This window comes from Manis javanica, chromosome 2, assembly GCF_040802235.1.
Source record: "Manis javanica isolate MJ-LG chromosome 2, MJ_LKY, whole genome shotgun sequence".
Taxonomy (NCBI): Eukaryota; Metazoa; Chordata; class Mammalia; order Pholidota; family Manidae; genus Manis; species Manis javanica.
The window spans coordinates 155,388,291-155,405,994 of record NC_133157.1 but is presented as its reverse complement, the minus strand read 5'-3'; the positions used below and the strand labels follow the sequence as shown (position 1 = coordinate 155,405,994).

The 17,704-nt window shown below is 34.7% G+C and overlaps 1 protein-coding gene across 25 annotated transcripts in view; it reads right to left on the bottom strand.

The window, feature by feature from the left end:
* CSPP1 (centrosome and spindle pole associated protein 1) overlaps positions 1-17,704 on the bottom strand; it is a 196,653-nt gene that overhangs the window by 31,945 nt on the left and 147,004 nt on the right. For all 25 annotated transcript variants that reach the window (XR_012128224.1, XM_036998184.2, XM_036998183.2 and 22 more), the window contains 2 exons: positions 12,520-12,672; positions 9,375-9,487 (listed from right to left, as the gene is read on the bottom strand). Coding sequence is in view for 24 of the 25 variants with exons in the window: in XM_036998184.2 (XP_036854079.2) it covers positions 9,375-9,487; positions 12,520-12,672 (266 nt within the window). In the remaining variant the exon portion in view is untranslated. The remainder of the gene's footprint in view (positions 1-9,374; positions 9,488-12,519; positions 12,673-17,704) is intronic.

The window sequence follows — 17,704 nt, the reverse complement described above, 5'->3', positions numbered from 1 at the left end:
TTCTCCCAGCTAACACACGTGCAACCTGCCTACAGCTACCTCTATCACCATGAAAAGGCAGAAGAATTTGGTCCAGTTCAGAATTACCCAGACAACCGCCGAGAGAGGGCCTGGGGAGATAGATTTAACCAACCACCCCGAAAAAGAATTCCAAATAAAGGTCATAACCATGGTGATGGATCTGAAGAGAAATATGCAAGAGTTAAAGGATGAAGTTGGGAGGGAGAATACAGAAATAAAACAATCTCTGGAAGGACTTAAGAGTAGACTGGATGAGAAGCAAGAGGCCGTGAATGGAATAGAAATCAGAGAACAGGAACACAGAGAAGCTGAGGCAAAGTGAGATAAAAGGATCTCCAGGAATAAAAGAATATTAAGAGAACTGTGTGACCAATTGAAATGGAACAATATCCACAATATAGGGGTACCAGAAGAAGAGAGAGAAAAAGGGTTATAAAATGTCTTTAAAGAAATAATTGCTGAAAGCTTTCCCAAACTCGGAGGGGAAATAGTCTCTCAGACCATGGAGGCCCAAAGAACTTGCAACAGAAGGGACCCAAGGAGGAAAACACCAAGATATGTAATAATTAAAATGGCAAAGATCAAAGACAAGGACAGAGTGTTAAAGGCAGCCAGAGAGAAAAAGGGTCACCTACAAAGGAAAACCCATTAGGCTACCATCAAACTTCTCGACAGAAACCTTACAGGCCAGAAGAGAATGGCATGATATATTTAATGCAATGAAACATAAGGGCCTTGAACCAAGAATACTGTATACAGCACAATTATCATTTAAATATGAAGGAGAGATTAAACAATTCTCAGACAAGCAAAAGTTGATGGAATTTGCCTCCCACAAACCACCTCCTTCAGGGTATTTTAGAAGGACTGCTGTAGATGGAAGCACTCCTAAGGCTAAACAGATGTCACCAGAGAAAATAAAATCACAGCAAAGAAAGCAGACAAACCAAACACTAACTAAAGGCAAAAAATGAAACCAACTACTTACAAAGGCAGTCAAAGGAAACACAAAAGAACACAGAATAAAACACCTAACATATAAAGAACTGAGGAGGAGGAATAAGTAGGGAGAGAAATAAAGAATCATTAGACTGTGCTTATAATGGCTTAATAAGCGAGTTAATTTAGACAGGTACATAGTAAAGAAGTTAACCTTGAACCTCTGGTAACCACAAATATAAAAACTGCAATGGCAATAAGTACATATCTTTGAATAATCGCCCTAAATGTAAACGGACTGAATGCACCAATCAAAAGACACAGAGTAACAGAATGGATAAAAAAGCAAGACCTATCAATATACTGCTTACAAGAGACTCACCTCAAACTCAAACCCAAAGACATGCACAGAATTAAAGTCAAGGGATGGACAAAGATATTTCATGCAAACAAGAGGGAGAAAAAAAGCAGGTGTAGCAGTACTGGTATCAGAAAAAATAGACTTCAAAACAAAGAAAGTAACAAGATAAAGAAGGACATTACATAATGATAAAGGGGTCAGCCCAACAAGAGGATATAGCCATTATAAATATATATATGCACCCAACACAGGTGCACCAACATATGTGAAACAAATACTAACAGAATTAAAGGAGGAAATAGAATGCAACGCATTCGCTGTAGGAGACTTCAACACACCACTCACTCCAAAGGACAGATCCACCAGACAGAAAATAAGTAAGGGCACAGAGGCACTGAACAACACACTAGAACAGATGGACTTAACAGACATCTACAGAACTCTACACCCAAAAGGAGAACGATACACATTCTTCTCATGTGCACATGGAACATTCTCCAGAATAGACCATATACTAGGCCATAATAAGAGCCTCAGTAATTCAAAAAGATTGAAATTCTACCAACCAACTTCTCAGACCACAAAGGCATAAAACTATAAATAAATTGTACAAAGAAAACAAAAAGGCTCACAAACACATGGAGACTTAACAACATGCTTCTAAATAATAAATGGATCAATGACAAATTAAAACAGAGATCAAGCAATATACGGAGACAAATGATACTGACAGCATAAAGCCCCAACTTCTGTGGGATGCAGCGAAGGCAGTTCTAAGAGGAAAGTATATAGCAATCCAGGTCTATCTAAAGAAGGAAGAACATTCCCAAATGAATAGTCTAAAGTCACAATTATTGAAACTGGAAAAAGAAGAACAAATGAGGACCAAAGTAAGCAGAAGGAGGGACATAATAAAGATCAGAGAAGAAATAAATAAAATTGAGAACAATAGATAAGCCTTTAGCCAGACTTATTAAGAGAAAAAGAGAATCAACACACATCAACAGAATCAGAAATGAGAAAGGAAAAATCATGACAGACCCCACAGAAATACAAAAAATTATTAGAGAATATGACAAAAATCTATATGCTAACAAACTGCAAAACCTAGAAGAAATGGACAACTTCCTAGAAAAATACAACCTCCCAAGACTGACCAAGGAAGAAACAGAAAATCTAAACAGACCAATTAACAGCAACGAAATTGAATCAGTAATCAATAAACTACCCAAGAGCAAAACCCCCAGGCCAGGTGGATTTAGCACTGAATTTTATCAGACATATAGAGAAGACATAATATCCATTCTTCTCACAGTTTTCCAAAAAATAGAAGAGGAGGGAATACTTCCAAACTCATTCTATGAAGCCAGCATCACTCTAATACCAAAACCAGGCAAAAACCCTACTAAAAAAGAAAATTAAAGACCAATATCCCTGATGAATATAGATGCAAAAATACTCAACAAAATATTAGCAAACAGAATTCAAAAATACATCAAGAGGATCATACACCATGATTAAGTGGGATTCATCTCAGGGATGCAAGGATGGTACAACATTTGAAAATCCATCAACATCATCAACCACATCAACAAAAAGGACAAAAACCACATGATCATTTCCATAGATGCTGAAAAAGCATTTGACAAAATTCAACATCCATTCATGATAAAAACTCTCAACAAAATGGGTATACAGGGCAAGTACCTCAACACAATAAAGGTCATATATGATAAACCCACAGCCAACATCATACTTAAAAGCGAGAAGCTGAAAGCTTTTCCTCTAAGTTCGGGAACAAGACAGGGATGCCCACTCTCCCCACTGTTATTCAGTATAGTACTGGAGGTCCTAGCCACGGCAATTAGACAAAACAAAGAAATACAAGGCATCCACACTGGTAAAGAGGCAGTCAAACTGTCACTATTTGAAGATGACATGATATTGTACATAAAAAACTCTTAAGACTTCACTCCAAAACTACTAGAACTAATATCTGAATTCAGCAAAGTTGCAGGATACAAAATACACAGAAATCTGCTGCTTTCCTATACACTAATGATGAATTAACAGAAAGAGAAATCAGGAACACAATTTGATTCACAATTGCACCAAAAAGAATAAAATACCTAGGAATAAACCTAACCAAGGAAGTGAAAGACCTATAGCCTGAAAACTACAAGACACTCGTAAGAGAAATTAAAGAGGACACTAACAAATGGAAACTCATTCCATGCTCTTGGGTAGGAAGAATTAATATTGTCAAAATGGCCATCCTGCCTAAAGCAATCTACAGATTCAATGCAATGCCTATCAAAATACCAACAACATTCTTCATTGAACTGGAACAAATAGTTTTAAAATTCATATGGAACCACCAAAGACCCCGAATGGCCAAAGCAATCTTGAGAAGGAGGAATAAAGCAGGGGGCATCTCACTCCCCAACTTCAAGTTGTACTACCAAGCCACAGTAATCAAGACAATTTGGTACTGGCACAAGAACAGAGCCACAGACCAGTGGAACAGAACAGAGAGTCCAGATATTAACCCAAACATATATGGTCAATTAATATATGATAAAGAGCCATGGACATACAATGGGGGAAATGACAGCCTCTTCAACTGCTGGTGTTGGCAAAACTGGAGAGCTACACGTAGGAGAATGAAACTGGATCATTGTCTAACCCCATACACAAAAGTAAATTCGAAATGGATCAAAGACCTGAATGTAAGTTATGAAACCATAAAACTCTTAGAAAAAAACATAGGCAAAAATCTCTTGGACATAAACATGAGTGACTTCTTCATGAACGTATCTCCGCAGGCAAGGGAAACAAAGCAAAAATGAACAAGTGGGACCATATCAAGCTGAAAAGCTTCTGTACAGCAAAGGACACCACCAAGAGAACAAAAAGGCATCCTACAGTATGGGAGAATATATTCATAAATGACAGATCTAATAAAGGGTTGACATCCAAAATATATAAAGAGCTCACGCACCTCAACAAACAAACAAAAAGCAAATAGTGCAATTAAAAAATAGGCAGAGGAGCTAAACAGACAGTTCTCCAAAGACGAAATTCAGATGGCCAAAAGACACATGAAAGGATGCTCCATATCACTAATCATCAGGGAAATGCAAATTAAAACCACAATGAGATATCATCTCACACCAGTTAAGGATCGCCACCATCCAAAAGACAAACAACAACAAATGTTGGCGAGGTTGTGGAGAAACGCGAACCATCCTACACTGCTGGTGGGAATGTAAACTAGTTGAACCACTGTGGAAAGCAGTATGGAGATTCCTCAGAAAGCTCAAAATATAAATACCATTTGACCCAGGAATCCCACTTATAGGGATTTACCCTAAGAATACAGCAGCCCAGTTTGAAAAAGACAGATGCACCCCTATGTTTATCACAGCACTGTTTACAATAGCCAAGAAATGGAAGCAAACTAAGTGTCCATCAGTAGATGAATGGATAAAGAAGATGTGGTACATAATGTTATTCAGCCATAAGAAGAAAACCAATCCTACCATCTGCAACAACATGGATGGAGCTAGAGGGTATTATGCTCAGTGAAATAAGCCAGACGGAGAAGGACAAGTACCAAATGATTTCCCTCATTTGTGGAGTATAAGAACAAAGAAAATAACTGAAGAAACAAAACAACAGCAGAATCACAGAACCCAAGAATAGACTAACAGTTACCAAAGGGAAAGGGACTGGGGTGGATGGGTGGGAAGGGAGGCATAAGGGGAGGGGAGAAAGGGGGCATTACAAATAGCATGTATAATGTGGGGGGAGCACGCAGAGGGCTGTGCAACACAGAGAAGACAAGTAGTGATTCTATAGCATCTTACTATGCTGATGGACAGTGACTGTAATGGGGTTTGTAGGGGGGACTTGGTGATGGGGGGAGTCTAGTAAACATAATGTTCCTCATGTAATTATAGATTAATTATACCAAAATAATAAATAAATAAATAAAAGTAAGTTCCTAAATTTTTCAGTTCCCTCTATTTTCTTAGGGAGGTTGCGTGATGTAATATTAAGAGTTATGAGCAAAATTCTTTGGTATCAAACACTTTAAGGCTGTATGTCTTTAAGAAACTTTCTTACTCACTTTTGTCATCTAACAAAATAGAGTAATCAATGTCTGTATCTCAAACGAGTGCTCAAAACATTGAAGAGAATCAATGTACAGAAAAAACAAAAGTTCCTCCTACATGAACTGTAGTCAGTAAATTATAACTGTATTATTCTATAATGACTGCTACCTTTTATGTCTCAAACTTCCTTGGCTTGATTAGCATCATGAAACAACAGTAAAATATCTTACCATTCAATCATTTTTTACCCAAGAATCCTTACCTCAGAGTGGCCTTCCTTTTTGCCTATCTACTGGCAAGTTGTAAGGTGAATGAGAATTTAGCCACAAGGATTCATAATTTAGTTTCATCTTGAACGCCACCTAGAGCATGCAGTGCTGAATACTGTGGGTGTCTATTCTAATGCAGTCTAAGCTCTGAAAGGAAGAGGACCCTAAGAGATAGTCTACATGCTCCATGTATGAGGCAGGGAAGAATGGCAGCATGGGTACCAGGTATCTATGATGTTGGTTTAAGGTTACCTATAAAGTATGGATTGGTTATGACTATTCGTATTTTTTTTTTGATCTTGTATACATTTCCTCTAGTTCCAAGGTTGTTATATCTGTCAATCTTTTGAGCTATAAGAACTTTAATCTTCTTACTTGTTCTATGATTTTACAAGCTAAGGTTTTTTCCAACACTTCTTTCAAAAAACACCAATCTTAGCATTTAATACTAAGCAGTGCACACATAACCACTTCAAGTATAATATCCCTAGAGAAAACATCAATTCTGATCTATATACTCAAATCTCACATTCCACAGTCAGTTTCCCCTTCTTCCTACTCCATGAAAAAAGTTTACAATCACAAGGTCACTTCTTTATTAAGGTGCACAATTATAAATGGACCACACACCTAATAAATCCAAGGAAATGCCATTCCACCAAAGATGCTACACAGTAGTTCAACAGAAAGTAGAAAGCTATCTTCCAGGTCAGTAGTTTTCAAACTGTATAATGCAAAAGTGCTTTAAGGGTCCTACAAATACTTTATTAAATTTGTTAATTATTTTTAAAGCTGTAATTAAAAATGACATCTAAATACTTAGATGTTATTTACCAAAGTTTAACCACATAAAGACTTCTACATTAACTTAAACTAACAGGATAACTCATTTGTGCAAACATAGATTTAAGGTTTATCTTGCCAACTTTGTGCACAGATAAGAACATTTTGTAACATTTCTTTTAACACTTAGGCTTGGGAATACTTCTTGTCTTGACACTATATTGTTGATAGTAATAATAAATACCATTTAGCTATTTTTGTAAAGGAGTGCAGAGAGCATTAAGAGTCAGGAAAAAGTACTAATAAAACTTAGCTAAACCTTAACAGCAGACCATTCCGGAATAGTAAGAGATTCAATGTCTAAACTTAGAGAGAGACCAGATCAAAGGAAGAGAGAGCGAGAGGCCAGCCAAGGGCTATTTGAATCCTAGTTTACTAAATCCCCATGGTTTACAACCCTGATATCCACCCTGGCAGGGCCCTTGCTTATTTTTATACTGCTTCTCACTTTAGGTCCCTGTATCTTAAACCGGCTAATAGCCTTTGTTAGGGAAAGAGTGAGTGCTGTTCAGGTGCTAATGCTGAGACCGCAGTATCATTCACTCACACAGCAGGAAGAAACAAACATTCCATGATTGGAATGGTCAAAGGAAAGTGGGGAAATGTAGAATCTAAGCATTAGTAAGATTAGTAAATTAGCATAAGCATAGCCATCTTAGAAACCTAGAAACCATTTTCTGAGAGTGTGACTCAGAGGAAAAAAAAAAAAAACAAAAAAAAAAACCCTGGGCCTGGGTAAGGCCTTGAAAAACAAGTTAATCATGAGCACCGGGTGGTGGGCAGCTGTGACCCTTGGTCAGCTAACCTTGGTCAGTTAATCTTACATACCAAGCTTATCGTGCAGAACCTCCCTAACCATTGAGGAGTAGTCTTACCCTGCCCTTGCTTAACCCCAGGATATATGTCTTGCAAGAATAATGTATAGTTATAGAAAATTGCTATGAGTTAAGTGCTTTGAAATTGCTATATAAACCCTTGGCTCTGAGTGCTCGGGGTCCTTGTTGAGACCCGCTGCATCGGGCTGACTTGGACCTCAGCTAGCTGGCTGAATAAAGACTTTGCTTGAATTTACATCTCTATGCCTGTGTAGTTTGTTCTCTGGGGAAGCCTCGGAAGCCTGGACCCTAACAATTTTCACATGTTTTTAAAGCTCTGTGTTAGAATATGTTCGTGGCTAAAAAAAAGTGGGGGTATTAAAAAGCTGGTCAAAGAAACTATGTGCACCACCATTTGAATAAATCCTTTCACAGATACACTGAGGGTTTCCAGCATGGGAGAACTGAAGGCTGAACTTACTAAAACCAATATAGTCAAAGCTTTCCCCCATTACTAGTTTTTTCCAGAGGGAAGGACTTCCCAGAGCTCTCTAGAAATGTAAGTGTAAGTACCAAGAGATATGATACTTAAAGTCAAGAGACTTGAGTTTAAGCATTTGCCTCACATTTGCTAGTTCTACTACCTTTTAGCCTGTGTTTTAGTTGCATGTCATAAAATAGAAATAATACCTTCTTCAGAGTTTTGAGGTTTAAAAAGATACTGTATGAAAAAGTATCCTATAAATGAAAGGCAATACAATTGCAAGATTTTTTTTCCCCTGAATCTACCCTAGACCATGTTAACATGTGCCAAGTCTAATAAGAACTACCTAATTCTGACTTGCTGTCATTATGCAATACATCACAGGGTCAAGGTCAGTACGTGACACTGTGACCCTTAGTCTGCTGCAACCTGTCTTGGGATCTCTGACGCCACTCTATTACATTCAGTATCTCTATTAATTCTGTCAATCCTTAGAAAGGTCTTTCCATCTATTTCCACTGTCACCACTCTAGTAAAATAACCCTGCTTCCAATCTTTCAAATTCTCCAGTAACACATCCTAAACACTAACACCAAATATCCTTAAAGGATTACATCTGTTATCAGTGCCTTATATAAGAGTCCACAGTGATTAGGATTAGAAAGATGACAGGCTTGAGTAGAATCAGAAGAATTTGTTTAAAAGGTTGGGATTCAATTATATAGCCTTAAATGACAAGACTAAGGAATTTGGTCATTTTCTACAGAAAAGAAAAGCTTCTACCAGGTTTTAAGTAAAAAAGCATAACATGTGAGAAGTCATAAAAGGAAGATTAACAAACCCACCAAATTCACCTCACACTGGGATGTAAGTATGGAGGGGAGATAAGGAGAAAAGAAACTGATTCTCTTAAAGGCAGGTCTCTCATTATCTCAGGCCCCTCCCTAGTACTCAGCATAAAGGTGGGAGTTCAGTAAGTCTGTTTGTTCTATAAACATTAAATGCTCAAGTGTTTTCCTTTGGGCATTTCTACTTCTTTAAATGCTATTTTCTTACATATATAAATGGGGCAAATAATTGCAAATTGTGATTGATTACATCTAATCTTTATTTATTTACTACACTACTATCTTTGTTATCTAGAATACTGAATTGAGAATATCAAATAATTTGGAATGAAAATATTGGTTTTCTACTAATGCTAAGCACCCAGATTCGTTCTATGACAAATAGGTGAATATATTACTGTTTCAGTTTAATAAATTTCATCACTCTTTTTAACAATTAATGATTTAATAAACTTTAGAAAAGATGTCAACTTGTATATCTAACAGGTCTCCTTATTCCTTTTTCAGATGTAAATGAAATAATGTTAGTACTACCTATATATGATATAAATCAGTTACCTTAGATGACTTATGGCATTTTAGAACTCATTCTTTATACTATAGATACAATCACTGCAAGTTTAGTTTATTACAATTCTTATGAAACTTTGAAACTGTAATCAAATAAAGATTTCACCTGAAAACGAAGAAAATTCTTGTATAATTCTTGCTGTTTAATCTGAAGTTCTGTTGGCGGCTCACCAAATACATTTCCCCGAGCAAAAGGAGAGCTCTGTGTTTGCATATGACCTTGAAAGAGAAATTTTGCAAAAACATACCATTAACCAATATTTACAAAATGTAAAGTTTAAAGAATGAAGAGTTTGCTAACAAATTTAAATTTTGAAAAAATGTGCTAAATAAAGAAGTCCAGAGTTAAGATCAGAAGAGGAGAGTTGAGATTAAAATCTGAAGACCAGATGAAAAGTAACAAGAAATTTAATGAAACTAAAATAATATTAGTTGAAAAATCATAATGTAGCTATACCTGAAAGACACCAAGGAAACATAAAAGCTAACAGCCTAAATAACTCTCACTGCAGCAAAGGCTTTAAATAAAATTTATGGAGAGAAAAAAAAGTATGTGTTTAAATTCTTATGTATGTAAATGTCCTTTTCTTAAGAATACTGCTCAATTATATATTAAATGTATTATGCATATATACATAAAAAATTTCTAAAATTGTTTTAAAAAATCAGTAACTTCAAAAGTTTCCCCATCCATGGTAAAATAATTATACCCTAGGAGTCTCTTTGAATGCAGGAAAAAATACAGTACTTAAATTTAAGCCTCACCCTCACATAACTTTTATATCATTTTTTAGTTACTGACTCAATCTTTATACCATCAACCTAAGCATTTATTTCTCTCACTTGAGTAGTTTGCACAAGCCAACTGCTGTGTGGTTTAGTTGCCATTTAGGTCTATTTTGCCTTTGTATTTGAATTTATTAATGCTTATTTGAACAGATCAACAGAAAGCCAAATCAGTATTTAAACATTAAAATTACATTATGGTGGAAAGGTGATCAGCAAAACCAAACTGAGTGATAATGTTTTACCTTTATGACCACTCAATTTAAACCTCTGGAGCAACAGAGAAAAATACTTTTAACAACAGACAAAGTAAGTTCTTTTAAAAAAACAATTATAAAAATAAAGCCACAGGGAAGCACTTGCTCTATACAAAGAAAATCATAATAGGCCAAAACATAAACTTAAACCAAATTAGGATGGACTACAGAAATATGGTTCATCCAAGAACCATCAAGTAAAAGAAAAACAACATTAAGAATGGCCACAAAAACAAGCCTAATGAAGACAAAACATTAGAGAATAACAAACCATAAGCATACATTGTAACATTCAATTTTCAGATAGGTTCAACTTTCCTGAGGCCTTTAATATAGTAAATGTCACTATGTATGTGTATGTGTACATACACATGTATATAAATTCACACACATATATATATATATATATGGATACATATATATGAGGGCACAGAAACAAATTAGATGAATATGGATAGTTTCTTGCATTCAGAAAGTCTATTTTAGTCAACTATTGGGGAATAAAAGTTATTTAAGGAATTTCAGTTAATTAAAAAAAGGGAAATTTTAACATTTTATTATTTTGTATGATTTCTTAAATGAGAGCATTCTGGTCACACCAGCAGCACCAAAACCCTAGTAAAGGTACAGAAAGTTAACAGACAATAAATTCTGCTGTGCATATTCAGTAATCAAGCTTATGCTCTTTCTTTGGAAAGCGTCGTGGACACTGTTAATTTTTCTTGTGTTTTTGCAGAGATAAAGAAAATTCTAGGCTGAGACAGAGCTACAAACAATACCAGGTGTGGAAGAAAAAGGTAGAGAAGGTATCTGTAGCACTGAGACCTCAATACAGACTACTAGAAGAAGCAGCAAATTATAAAAAAAAGAGGTAATAATCAGCAGAAAGAAGCCAAAATTCTCTTCAATAATATGAAAATGTGTTTTGATGCTCCTATTGCACACTAAATAAAGAGTAAGCCAAATTAATAATTTCATCAAAATCAAAAATTACAATTTCAGTGCTCCTAAAGTCAAAACTAGGTCTACTGAGTAAAAATCTATTTTGAATCAAAGTAAGAAAGCATTTTCTTGTAATTAGAGATCAAACAGTGGTACAGACTGCCCACAGAAACAATAAACTCATTTGAAGTGTTCAAAAAGGCTACAGAAATCGGTGCTACCATCAAAGGCTTGAAAGATGCAAATGCTAGTGATTATCATTATAGTTACTCATTTAATCTACCTGTTTGGCCAATAAGTCATAAGGGTTAAAAATTAAAAAATTTTTGAAACACAGTTTATATGATCAGTCAGGGATATTTTATAAGGGCCTCCTAATGTAAAGTTCTTTAATAGTCTAAAATCAAAACTTTTCTTAAAGTACAAACACAGAATTTGTAATAAATAAATGGTTACTTTTATAAGCATCAAAATATAACACAAGATGGTATATTCTTTAAACTTCAGTTGATTTTTAAATATGTAACATGTTTACTTGGTAAAGAAAGATGATGACAACTTTTGACTTTTAAATATGTAACATATTTACTAGATAAAGAAAGATGATGACAGCTTCTGCTGGCAGGTCATAAAACACACTAAATAAATTTTAATTTATAGAACCTTTAATTAAAGGATATGTTTTTACTGAAGTATAGCTGCTATACTGGTTTCAGGTGAACAGGATGTTGTTAAACAGCAAGTCAAAGATATTTGCTTAAGAAGGGGGATGTGACCAGTAACAAAATGAACTTTTAATTACTTCATTTCTTTGTATATTGTGACATGACAAAGAAGGGCAAATGCTTATGAAATTAATCAAAAAATGAATTTCATTGTACAATTTATCATACCACATCTCATACATTTTCACTAATTCAAAGTTATGGGTGTAAGAAGCAAACTGTGTGTAGAAAAGTTACTTGATTTTAAGAAACATACTCCTGAGAGCAAAATGAAAATATTAATAGTAGCTGAACTATACATAAGCAAGTCATAAAACTGAGAAGAAATTCATCATACTAAGAAGCAAACTATGTTTTCCTTTCACTTTTTTCAAAACAACTATAAAGAAAAAGTATTGTAAATAGCCTAAATAATGTGTTATGCTTCCTGACTCAGACTAACCAAATTCTCAAAATCACACTTAGAACTTTGTCAGAGAACAGAAGGAAAATGTTATTGAACAACTTTAGAAATGTAAAAAAAAGAAATGTGATTAAAAACCTGAGTTTTTATTTGCAGAATCTTCTAGGTTCTCAGCACTCGAAGTGGCTAAATCTTGGTCTAGAGATACAACGGCCCTTTTGTCTTCATATGTTCTTGCATCTGGGTTATGGTAGGCATCTATATTTTGTCTGTGCATCCTATTCAAATCAGCTAAGAGGGAAAAATAAGCCATTTATTTCAATAAATACATTTTTATAATGCATGATACATTTTTCTTACAGTAGGAAATCAGAAAGAACAACAATTAAGAGTTGGAATAACTCAAAGACATCTTGGTGTCCTGAAAACAAAATTATCAAGACTTCTAAGATTTTGTTTAAAACAGCTTACAAAGTAAACTCAAAATCAGTATAGAACTTAGGAATGTATAGATCTTTGACAACCATAAAACCATAGTCATATTTATATTACTTCATAACTTCTCTTAATATAGAACAAACAGCAATTCAAAACAAGTCATAGTGAAATTTACCCAACATCATTACAAAACATAATCATGTGGAAGGGGGTTTTAAAACAGTATCTACAAATTCTTTGACAATCCTCCCTTAATAGATGGAGCTCAATTCCCTTCCCCTTCAGTGTGGACCAGAGTTAGTAACTCACTTCTTGTGTACAGGCTATTGCAGAATGATGGTATATGACTTCTGAGGCTACTTCATAAAAGACATTAATCATTTCCATCTTGCTTGCTTAACTGACTCTGAAGAAAGCCAGACAGATACCATATCATAAGGACACTGAAGGAGCCCTATGGAGTGGTCTACAAGGCAAGGAACTAAGGACTCCTGAGCCATGTGAAGGAGCCATCCCGGAGATGGATTTTCCAGTCCCAGTGACTGCAACCTCATGAGAAACCCTGAGACAGAACCACCCAGGCTAAATCACTCAGAAATTATTGACTCACAGAAATGCAAGATAATACATGTTTGTTATTTTAAAACATATATGTTGGGTAAATTGTTACACAGGAGTAGATACTATATACACATGGCAAAAAGTCTAAGTATGCAGGACTAAGTCAAACCACCAGTCTTAAAAAACAGAACTGAATGATTGTAGAATTCAAAATCCTTACCAAAAAAAAGTAGTTCTCCACAAAACAACTGTGATGGTATGGCAGCAGAGAAAGTGAATTTAAACCTGGTATGAGAAATATGCATCAGGAAGCCTGTTATGTTCAAGGATGTATTCTGAACATGAGTCACAATTAGAATATCAGATAGAACACGGCAAGTAATATGGGAATGTTATCACAGAGAACTGGAATTGAGAATCAGGAAAGTTCATGTTGTTTCAGTATTTAGGACAGACTGGACTGAAACTGGACAGTGGTATCACAGGGGACAACTGGTGGGAAAGTGTAATGAGGACACAGCTCCAAGGTGGCGGGGGGCGGTGGGGGCAGAATATGAAGTGTTCTGGCAATGTTGAAGTAGTACAGCTTGACTAGAGCATTAAACACACATAACAGAGTAATAAGAGAGAAGATAGGAAAATGCAGTTTGGATGCCTATTCTGGAATATTCTGAACACAAGCTGATGGTTCTCTGTCCTGTTCTATAAATGGTAGTAGAGACGGTGTTTGTAGTTATAGAAGTAGAACAAGTAATAATGGCAGATACATTTAATATTCCCCATTTTTATATTCTATATAATAACCTATGATACAGTACTGTTAATTTCACCCCAATACTATAGATGAGGGAATTAAACTGAATTACTTTACTATAAGACCACAAAGCTAATAAATAGCAGAGCAAGAATGTGAACTCAAGACAGTGAGACTCCAAGGTCCTCACTGATTTTTGAGTATGGTATAACATAATTGGTTATACTTTTGATATATACAGCTTGGATGGGAAAAACAAAGCAGGAGAATGAAGGGAGAATGAAGAGATAATGAGGAAATGGCAACAGCCCAGGCAAGACATAATAAATCTCAATTATTGTGACAGTACAACTGAAAATGAAAAGAATTCAAAGAACACTAAAGAGGCAGACCTGCCCATTAGGGTTATTAACTGACTGGATTTGGGGGAATCAAAAGGACTCTTCATTTTTTTGTTTGATCAGAATGATGATGCTTTTACACAAAAAGACAGATGAGCGGGATTTTTAAAGTAAAGTTCAGTTTTGCATGTTAGGTATGAATTCCATTCCATCTGATTGTTTAATCCAGTAAATATCAGGTCCAGACATTCAGAAGATAGAATGGAAGTGACATAGAGAGTTTTAAAACTGGTCAGGAGCAAAGAAAGAGATCTGAAGATCATCTGCAGAGAAAGCCTAAATATAAACACAAGGAGTAGAAAGATGAGGTGGAAGAGAATAGATGGTGGGAAGAGTATATCTAACTCAAGGAACACACATATTAGAAGACAGTCCTAGAATAAAAATCATATTCACAGACCTCAATGAATTTAACCTGGTTCATAATATACACCTAATAAAATGTTAGCTAAAAGAGAGGACAGCATCTCAGAGAATGCTTAAGACTTAAAGGAACTGTCAACCCAGAGGTTGTCAAATATAACCCAACTGTCAAAGAGGATATGGACTGAGTAAAAACCATTAAATTCGAAACTGGGACATCAATTATTTTTTAAAATGTAGCATCAGTAGAGTGGTGGGAGCTGGAAGTCATCTTATAGAATATGAAGCAATAAGAGAGTGGTAAGAAGTGACAGCAATTAGCACATACCACTTTTCAAATATGTTTTATATGATAAGAGAAGTATAGCAAGGTCAAGAGCAGAGTTTTTGTTTGTGTTTAAGAATACAAATAACCTAAGTACATTGAGAGGTAGAAGGGAAAAAAGGAGTACAAAAACTGAAAATGCAAGAGAGACTGAACTGACTGAAATCCGAGAAAAGCTGACTGCAAGAAACTTGGCATGTGCTAAGAAGAGGCAAGATTTAGTGAGGTGCTTCTGAAATCACCAAATCCTAGGATCTATGTGGATATGGAAAGTAAATGAAAATAGAAAGGTGATGGGAAAGTTGAAGTCATGAACTAACATCTGAGGTCCCTAAAAAGTCACAAAAATGATACAAAGTAATTCAAATGGGAAATCAATATCCCCGTCATCCAGTTCACTCAAGCTGACCAGCCTATATAAATGAGAAGTAACATACATCATTCTTCTATTTTGTGTTACAAGACTGCAGTATATATCAAGCTCAGTCCTTCCAGATGGTATCCAGAGATCTGTTATCCCACCAGTGAATGCTTAGAGAATGCAATCTCATTTTGATATTCACCAATAGAAACCATAAATTAAGAGATAAATGTATAAGTAAACAAACACTATAATGAACTTCAAAATCAATTAACATGTTGTAGTTTACTGTTACGATAACATAAAGTCCTCTCAGAGTAACAGTCAATGTATTCATGTGAAAAGAAAATTAATTTCAGCAGAGTACACAATTATTTAGGACTATAAGACTCACCAATCAAAACAAATCCATATTTGCTGTTTATTGGAAAAAAAGGATTTGTCAATCAACTGGTCATTCCTTGCCTGTGATGTGGTAAAATGTTTCAAATCAGCTAAAAATTAAAATGAAAAAAGGTACTTTGGTCAAGAGTGTAATCTGCCAACTACAAAGATGTCACTGAAAGGGAGCCTTTATTTCAAATGTAAATCATCATATCACTTAACATAAAATTGCTAGCATTACAAGAATAATTCCCCAAAAGAGAGAATAACAAAAGAAAATATTACAGATTCATGAGTGAGAAAATAATTTACTCCCTGAACAATTTATCTGATCAGGACTAAATTATATGATACCTACAGATAAATAATATATAAATAGTACTAAATTTTTCATTTCTTATTTTATTTTATAATCTGTTTTGCTATAGACCTAAATGATTACTTTGAAATTAAAATTAACTTTATAAGTTAGTTGCTCTTGGTACTTTGGTGGAAAATACTAAAACATTTTAGAGAAAATGGCTGAGGTATGCATGTTAAGTATGCTAAATAGGCATAGAATTATTCAGTAATCCATGGGTCACAAAAACTCCTTTATAATGGGTCAATTTAGAAGGCTAAAGAAAATTTCCAGTGCTGGCACTACTAGTAACACATATTTCAAAATTAGCCTAACTTAAAATATATACACTTACTTATAGAGGTCACAGTCTCTAAGACAAATAAAAATCTAACTGGTGGTCCATAAAATAAATCTTACAAACCTAAAAACAATGAAATAACATAAAGTATATTTTCTGAGCAAAACAGAATATACACTAAAAGTGAACAAAAGAAAGTTACCTGGAAAATGCCCGTGTATTTGGAAATTTTTAAAACTCACTTCTAAACAATCAATGGGACAATGAAAAATCCCGAGGAAAATTAGCAAATTGAATTGAATGAAAATGAAGATCTCAAAATTTGTGAGAAAAAAAGCAGTACTCAAAGGGGAATTTGTAGCATTTTCAAATGCATATTAGAAAAGAAAAAATGTCTTAGCTTCTACATTAAGAACTTAGTAAAAAGGAAGAGAAAATTTAACATAAATAAGAAATAAGAGCAGAAATCAATGCAACAGGAAGAGAAGAACAGAGAAAAATCAATGAAAACAAAAGCTGGTTCTATGAAAAGATCAATAAAATGGATATTATATCAAATTTAGTTTTTTTTAATCACTGTACCAATATTATATAAAATGTTAACATTAAGGAAAACTGGGTAAAGAGTACTACCTACAATAACTTTGCAATTCTTCTTTAAGTCTTGAATTATTCCCACATAAAAAGTAAAAAACAAACAAAACACACACAATGAGTTATCACTACACACTTACTAGAATGAGTAAAATTTTAAACACAATGTTAATGCTGATGAGGATTCAGAGCAACCAAAAATCTGTGCTTTGCTGGCAGGAATGCAAATGGCACGGCCACTATGGAAAAAGGTCTAGCAGTTCCTTACAAAGTCAAACATACATTTATTACATATCCTAGCAATTCATTCCTATTTTTACCCCAGAGAAATAAAAATTTATGTCCACACAAAGATCTGTACACAAATGTTTTTAACAGCTTTATTTGTAACAGCCTTAAACTGTAAACAACCTAAAATGTCCACCAACTGGTAAATGGATAAACAACTGTGACACCTCCACACAATGGAATACTTTTCAGTAATAAAAAGAAGTAAGCTAC